Below are 8,611 nucleotides of genomic sequence, written 5' to 3'. Positions count from 1 at the left end.
GCCCCGGAGCGTTTTGCGAAGGGAAAACCCTATGTGCAGAGCCAGGGGACAGTTTTCAGGAGCCTTTGTGAAAGTCTGTCTGAGAAGGATGTGATGTAAACTGATGAAGTGATAACTGCTTGCTTCCACATTGGCGCGACAAATAGCTCAAGAAGAAGAAAACGTGCGAAAGTAACGTCTCGTGTGCGCCGTAATTAGGCGGCCAATAACGGGCTTATAGCTGCACGGTGAATAAATAAATACGATTTAAGTTATTCAACAATTAGAAAGCATTGTAATTCTAAAGGACTGAAGTATTCATAAATTGTGAATGGAGATGGAAACAATGATAAGGCTTATTCAGTGATTGGATATAGTCCTGTAGCTTTTTGGCTGACACATTTTTTATTGTTTATATTTTGTTTGGCATCTGAGCGTGATTGACTTAGATATGGATATTTTCAGAAAGCAAATGTGAGCTTCAGTGGAGCAAAGCTGGAAAAGAGTACTGCAGGAGTATTTCTCCTTCAAAAGAAAAAGTGCTGCGTGTAGGAAGCACGTTGTGTAGCAGATAGACGTACAGTTGCAGGTACATCAATAAATACTTACTTATGGTGGAATCTTCCATTAGTAGAAAATAATGGGCTATGTCCTGCAAAATCACTGTCAGGAAGCAAAATCTCGGCGCTGGAGTGTGTACCTCAGAGTACAACTTGAGGCAGCAGCTTTTGCACTGAGAGCACACACGTTTCCACCACCACCTCTCGCACAGTGCACAGCTCACGTTGCTCTTTTCTGCTCTCGTGACATTTTTTTCCCATATGCTTGCTTATTGGGCTCCTAGGTGCAGTAGATTTCTTCACTCTGCAGATCTCTATTAAAGTGCCATGCTTTGGCGTGTACAGAACACAGCATTGCACTCTGCAGCCATAGGTATAAGGAAGCAGTTCCTGGCTCCCGCGTGTTAATAACTTCATGCTTTACATGTTAAAGTCATGCTGCAGCATCTGCCGTGCAGAAGCGGTTCACACGTAGAGGCACATGCATGCAGCAAAATCACAGCAGTTTGTTTTTAGTTTGGAATTCTTATCTGTCTGTTTAGAGCTAGGAGAGCATTTTTGAAATTATCTTTCTGTAAATTAAAAAAATAAAAAATAAAAAAAATTGAGGTTACAGTGGAAAAGAGAATGCATGCTTTCCACAATTTTGAGTTGCAGCTGAGTTAAGAGAACATTGCTGGAATTGCTCTCTCTATTGTGTTTTCGATCTCGAAGGCTCTGCACAGATGCATGTTGTCTGTGGCAGTGCATGCTCAGAATAAAATATTTTGGTAGAAGTTCTAAACACAGGGCACCTGTTTGAAGCAGGCTGCCTGCACGAGGAGCACAACTCAATTTGTGCCAGTGCAGCACTGGAGCATCTTGTAAGCACAACTCTAAAAGCCAGAAGTGCAGTGTTAAGACAGACATTGGCAAATCAGATGTTGCCCACCAGTCTTTCAATATAAGTTTGGTGGCTGTAAAGTAACTTGAAGGAAGAAGGAAGGCTTAGCAAAAGAAATGTAATTTGGGGGGGGGGGGGTAGGGGTGTCTTTTTTCCTGTCCCCCCGTATGCGCCTTTCTCCCCTGTTTTGGAATGAGTGTAAACTACGTTCATCCCTCTTGCTGAGGCATGATAGGATGCAGTTACCGCATGCCTTCAAGTGCCTGGGCTCTTGTGATATTTTTACCACAGTTTATTTTTATGTTATGGTGGTTCAGGAAACTCCGAATACGTTGTCTTTCTCTCTTCTCCTCAGAATATGCTCTTTCATTATGCACAAAGAAAATCTATGCGGGGAAATAGAGCGACTGAAATTTTTTGGTGTAAAATTTCTGGACTTCTGCCTTGTATACTTATTGCACGGACTCCAGTCCAAACTTGGGTGAACTGATATAAAGGTTGTCAAAGTGGAAAATGTGAGAATAGTACTTCACTTCCCCTTTACCTTTTCCAAAAAGAAAACCTGGCCTATCTATCATCATTACGCTACAATTAGACAACGGGCATTTTCCCTTTATTTACAAACTACATAGTTATCCTATAATAACTTCCATGTTAATTTAAGCGGTCAGTGCAGAATGGTTCACCTGAGCCATTGGATATGACATCTTACCTCCATAAATCACTTTATTGGAAGAGCAGCTATGGCACATGGGTAAGTGCCACATAAAAACCTTTTTTTTTTCTTTTTTTTTTCTACCCAATATTGCCTGTACGAATATTAAGGTGAAAAAAAAAAATATATCTGTAGGTGGCTTTTTAGGAGGTTTAGTGGAGAAAGTGTGTGATTAATTGCAAATCTCCATTTAGGATCATTTTTATGGGCACTTCTTCTTGTCAAGTAATGTTTCATTTGGAAGGACTCCGGATGCACAATGAATCTCTCAAAGTTATCCGATAATATTGCGTTAGAATGGGATTTTCTTTGCTGTTTCTCCTTCACAATCTTTTGCATGTATCTGTAGATTTAGGACTCCGTGATATTATAAAAGAAGAGCATCAATTCGGTTTTAAAAAGGTGTTTCTTTTTCTTTACTTTTTTTTTTTAATTCCTCAATCTTTGTAAAGGAAAACATTCAATCACCAGAAAGTGGAATTTAAAAACAAGAATTCTGTGTAATTTTCAGAGATGTGAAATGCTATTGGCTATTGCTGGTAATAGTATGTGAAGTACCTGAAGATAAAGCCGTTCTGGAAGAGTTTGCCATGTTCTCCTTAAAAATGAAAACTGGGTCTGCAGTATTCTATCAGCGCAGAACTTGCACATTAATTTCATTGCCATTTTAAGTTATAGTGCTGAAATCTGTTTCAGACATAATTACTGTATTGGGGCAAAAAAATAATTCCTCCCACAGCTCCTCAGCCCCCTGCCTTTCTCCTTGACCCACCTTTAACCTCAGATGTCACCATTTTCAAGATCTGTAGGAAATCTGCTTTATTTAGTCTAAAACTAATTGCAAAGATTTAGCACCACACAGCCTTCCTGCTTATGCTAAGTTAGAATTTTAATAGCATTTTATTTAAATGTTTTAAGATGGCTTTTGTAGATGAAAAAATAAACTTTCTCTGGTAGTTAGAAGAGAGGGAAAAAAGCATGGCACTGGAAAGCGCATGAAGCCTTATCATGGGCTGTGGTTACTTAGAGCAGTATTGCCTTCCCACACAAAGAACAGATTGTGGTTTAACTCTTTCCACGGCCTAGTTTTATGTGCCAGCATAGTATCAGAATTGTTCAGATCTCCGCTGGAAACTGCTAGCCAGTTTAATTATTGCCTTTGTGGCTCTTTGTCAAGCATGGTACTTAGTGCAGTCGTTTATGCCCTAACTATCTCTTGATATTGCATCTCTGCTTTTCTTTTTTTTTTTTTTTTTTCTTCCTCCTTTCTCTGTTAAGGTAATGTGGGCATAGGTAAACTGCTCGCAACTTTTGTGCTGTTTTCAGTTTGCTTTGGGGGCGGTGAGGGGAGAGAGGTAAGCAGCTCTAGTAGGTTTTTATGCCATTCAGGAAATTTTGAACTTTGAAATTTGAAGATTTAAATGCTGAATTCTTGGCCCGAAGCTCCCACAATGGCAGTCTGAACTCTGTATAATTGAGACCATTAGTTACACTTTCATCATTTTTACCTAATGAAGTTAATCAGCCTTCTGATTAAGCATAATTCATTCTCTGTCTAGCAGTGTAGCTAAAATATTAGATAGTTAATTGTATTCTTGAATATAATTGTATAAGAAAAGATTTGGGTTAGTTTGATTGCACCGTGCAGCTCAGTGTGATGAGCGATCTGCTTGGTATTTAAAACTAAATATGCCGGCACACAGAAAGGGAGATATCTCCCCTAAGGTCTCCCTTGCAAACAAAAATGCAGCAGCGCTTGATAAGCAGATTGCGCTGTTTTGAACATTGGTTTTGCTCACAGAAGGGCCATTCGTTTTTGGAAAAAGCCTATTTAGATATGAACATGGGTGTGTAGGATGGTTCTTCAAGCAGACAAGATGAATTAATTTATTTGCTATAGGATGTGCTTGTAGATGACAACCAAGCATTACCTCCTTAACGCAATACATATTGCTGTCAGGCAGAAGATAAGAACTTCAGGTGAAGCCAGATGACAGGAAGGGATATTTTGGAACTGTAAATAAATTGCACGGATTTCACAAAGGCAGCATTTGACCAGCGGTGTACTCGAAATGTCACTCTGCCACAGCATGCAGAAACACAAAGAATGCAAAGTTTGTGCCAAGTTGCCATTTTTCATTGTACACCTCAGATTGATTTTTAAGGGGTTTAGAATAATTGCCACACTCATGTGATCGGTTAACAAATTAACTGACTCTGTGGGGCTTCAAAACCCGTAGTGAAGCTGCCAGGAGAAAATTAATGTAATTTTTGTTCTCGACTTCATAAACTTTTATTTACTAGAGTTGGGGTTGGTGGGAGGGAAGCCCGAAGAGTTGAAAGTACAGAAGCTTCTGTGCAGGGTTTGTGTATTGCATGCTGTGCCTTTTCCCCACTTTCCCTTACTGTATACTGGTTTCTCTAGTTACCACCGCTGGAATGGTGCCGTTTCAGTGCTGGAATGTTGGACGTTTGATAAGAAAATGGATCAAGTTTAATGGCGCATGCTCTTTGTGCCACCAGCAGGCTCTTGCTGAGAGCATGCTCCAAAAGCGGGAACTGTGTGGCATTACACTGAGCATGTATATGCTTTGTGTTTCTGTGCCACAGAGAAGAGAAATGAACTGTGGCATTCACTTCAGCGTTCTGAACATTTCTGCTCAGATTTTTTAGAACCGTATAGTGTCCTCTTTGTGCAATGGTACTTTTCTTGATGCTTGTCGTTCACTCAGATATTTAAATGTTCGGAACAAAACATCTTGATAGCATCTCTTTTCAGTGATATAGTCTCTACAGCGATGTAGGATGAAGTGGGGGAGGCATACAGAATAAAACCTTCAGATGCTTCTCTCAAAGAGTGAAATATGGGAAAATGTGATTTTCCATATAATTTTGTTTGTTGTCTGACAGCGATGGTAATCACATCAAAGGTGTTATGCAGAAATTTGTGTAAATTTTAAGCAAATATTGAATGTTTATTCTCTTTGTCTTGGATTTCGCTTTAAGATTTTGAGAAATCTTTATTGATGCTGCTTTGATTATGACAGTTTACTGACTTTTCTTCTTCTCTCCTTTCTTTCCCCTCCACTTCCCTCTGCAGGATGAATTTCACCCGTTCATTGAGGCACTTCTTCCGCATGTCCGTGCAATTGCCTATACTTGGTTCAACCTTCAGGCTCGAAAGCGCAAGTACTTCAAAAAACATGAGAAACGAATGTCAAAGGATGAGGAAAGAGCAGTCAAGGATGAGCTACTAAGCGAAAAGCCCGAAATTAAACAGAAGTGGGCATCCAGGCTCCTCGCCAAGCTGCGCAAAGATATTCGCCAAGAGTTCCGGGAGGATTTTGTGCTCACGGTGACTGGGAAGAAGCACCCGTGCTGTGTATTGTCCAATCCTGACCAGAAGGGTAAGATTAGGAGGATCGACTGCCTGAGACAGGCTGACAAAGTCTGGCGTCTGGATCTAGTCATGGTGATCCTGTTCAAAGGCATCCCCTTGGAAAGTACGGATGGAGAGCGGCTCATGAAATCCCCACATTGCACAAATCCAGCACTTTGCGTCCAGCCACACCACATAACAGTATCCGTCAAGGAGCTTGATTTGTTTTTGGCATACTACGTGCAGGAGCAAGGTAGGAAGCAGATTGTCGTGTTTCTGTGTTAGTATGTCAAACTCAGATTCCAAGCAGCCCTGTTTCCCTCATGGGCTCTCTTCCAGTGAAACATTATTCTGTGGTCTCCATACATAACGTGGGTACATATCCATATATAAATCGGCATGTATACGTATATACACACAGACACACTCACTCCTACAGACCTGTACAAATTACGTGTACGTTTAGCATATGTTTCTTGCTCTCTTTCAAGAGAGAGCAGAATGTCTCAAGGTAGCTCTTCAGTTCCTTTCTTCTTTTTTTTTCCTTGTTCAAAATCTGACTCTCTCTCTGTATGTAAATATATATACATTTTCCCAGTTATGACTTCAGTAAATGTTATTCTTAATTTTTTTTTTTTCTTTTCTTCCCTGCAGTACTGTTAGTACAGATGCAGGCAATGCTGTAGCACAATCATGATAAATAGTACAAATACTTACTCTTGTTTTTTTCAGTTTCAAATAACCAAGAATTCATCCTTAAATTGATAAAGCTATTGAAACTTTGAGAGCAATTGTAAACATTCTTAAAATAAAATGTAAAAAAATGCTGGTTAGCAAATACTAAATAGGCAAAATTACAGCATATATATTTAACGTTTTATTCATATTTGACATTGCTAGCTCATGTTCCCTACCAGAGTTTTGAAACAAAGATCCAGGTTGTAATATTAAAAGAGAAATTTCCTCTAAAATTTTATTTTCGTAATTACAGTAGTGTGCTTACTTTTATATGGAAGATTGCAGAAAAGCTTATTTACCTGTTATTTATTTATTTAATTTATGAAATTAAGGTAAAATCTATTATTCTGTTAATCACGTATGAGGGAGAAACTTGCTAGTCATTACTTATTCAGATAAAAAATATTTGTAAGCAGGTGCCCCCCAGAATTGAAAATGGCTATAAGTTGATAAAGGATTTTCTCTGATACTAAGCCTTCTGAAAAGCACTTTCTCTTTGTGGGATAATTTTGGTTCTTTTCAGTGATCGTATCATCCTCTAGCCATCATTGTATTGCTGAGTGATAAGTAGCAATGATACATTTGTTTCTTAGCTGCAGATCTAAACCAAGGAAAGTTTGACCAGCTGCAGATGGCAGGACATTTCATGGCTTGGCCTGGTAGTAGGCAGAAATGGCTCGCAGAAGGGCAGATGGCAGTCTGTTATCTGATGCCCCATACGTAACTACAGATCTAACTGGAAAAGAAACTGAATAGATTTTATTAGTAACAGAGGAGTAGAGTTACATGTCTTCATTGAGCAGGTATACTTGTGGTTTAAATGAGTCGATACACAACAACTTTTTTATTTTCAATGAATTGTTCTCGTAGAAGTTTAGTCACCCAAGTATTGCATCGTGTTTACGTGAATGTATAAATAGGGATCAATTTTTTTAAAAAAATATTTGTCATGGAAATCTGTGTATCTTTTCTTCTCTTGCCGTTCGTATTTTATATATATATTTTTTCTCCACAGCAGTCGACAATTTACTCAAATATCTTGCAGTGACTTTAAGCAGCAGAACAGTCTGGTAAACATGAACCTTTTCTATGAAAGCACTAAACTTAACAGTTTAATTACAAACACTTTTTATCTTCAAACCTCTTTTGTGAAGAAAATTTGAATGATAGATTGAATGCATATATTGCAGGACCTAACTTACTGATTAATTCTAATGGATTTACCTGCCTGTAAAAGTCAAAAGTACAAAGGCAGGCAAAATAGCTTAAGTAGCTCTTGAACCAAAGAGGCTGGGGTCATGGTACTCCTACACTCTTGATTTTAAGTTGTTGGAAGACATAGCTTGAAATCGGAGAAGGAATTGCAGAACATAGCTGATTTTATTGATTTAAGCAAATAGAGAATATTAGTTTATTCAAAAGATTTGCCTTAACAGAAATGAGAAAGATAAGCGTGGTGTAATATTGTAACTTCAAAGGTTACAAGAAGCCACTCTGCGAATATACTGAAGATGAAACAAAGATAATTTCTTTGTACCAAGCTACCCTTAGCAGAAGCCTTTGTTTATTGCAAACATGTATTTTGTATCTCTCGTGCTGCTTCACAGTTAAACTTCTGCTAACATCTGTTTGCTCTCTTCTTGAAGAAGTTGTATTAAGTTATCTTTGTGTATTTTTTCCCCATTTTGCCACTTTGATTCTCTGTCCTCAGTGAATGCAGGTTAATTGGACTTTGCAGTGTACTTGATAGAGAGCATCACACTTGAAAAAGATATGCATGAAGTAAACCAAAATGCTGCATTTTACACATGCTGTTTTGCTCTGTATTTCTCTTTTAGAATACTAAAATCCGCCTAGTAGTATCATATAAAAACTAAGCAGAGAAATTGAAACAAATGACTGAACGAAATACGAAGAAGGAATTAACGCACAAAATGAAGAAAGGGGCCAAATAGTGTGTTTTTTGTTGCTTTATAAAAGAAGATTAGAGGAAAAAGGAGGAGGAAGGATAGTTCGAGTGCCAGTGATGGTTGCCAGTGGCACCAGGATTGGCATCAGACCTTCTTTGTTTAGCCTAGGATGCCTGTGATTTGTTGGTTGGCATCCGCATTGCAGTGCAGAGTAATGTTACAATATATTGACAATTTCCAGATCTAGAAGTGTCAGTAATCCTTTCAGTTCTTAATGACTACTTCCATGTCTGCCTTGAAGTAAGAAATAAGGATTTAAGCACTAACCTATCAAGTTTTGTCGTTGACCAACTTTATTTGGTTCTCCTTTTCGCCACCTCTGTCAGAATTCAGCATCTTTTTCTCCCTATTCCCTTTCTACGGCCCTCTTGTGCTTTAGGATCTTAA

At 38.6% G+C, this 8,611-nt stretch overlaps 1 protein-coding gene across 2 annotated transcripts in view; it reads left to right on the top strand.

The window, feature by feature from the left end:
* Positions 1-5,225: 5,225 nt before the first annotated feature.
* NFIB (nuclear factor I B) overlaps positions 5,226-8,611 on the top strand; it is a 177,725-nt gene continuing 174,339 nt past the window's right edge. For both annotated transcript variants that reach the window (XM_031557305.1, XM_031557306.1), the window contains exon 1: positions 5,226-5,769. In XM_031557305.1, coding sequence (XP_031413165.1) covers positions 5,352-5,769 — 418 coding nt within the window. In that variant the 5' untranslated portion in view covers positions 5,226-5,351. The remainder of the gene's footprint in view (positions 5,770-8,611) is intronic.

Source organism: Meleagris gallopavo, chromosome Z, assembly GCF_000146605.3.
Source record: "Meleagris gallopavo isolate NT-WF06-2002-E0010 breed Aviagen turkey brand Nicholas breeding stock chromosome Z, Turkey_5.1, whole genome shotgun sequence".
NCBI classification, from domain to species: Eukaryota; Metazoa; Chordata; class Aves; order Galliformes; family Phasianidae; genus Meleagris; species Meleagris gallopavo.
This window is presented reverse-complemented; position numbering and strand designations above follow the sequence as displayed.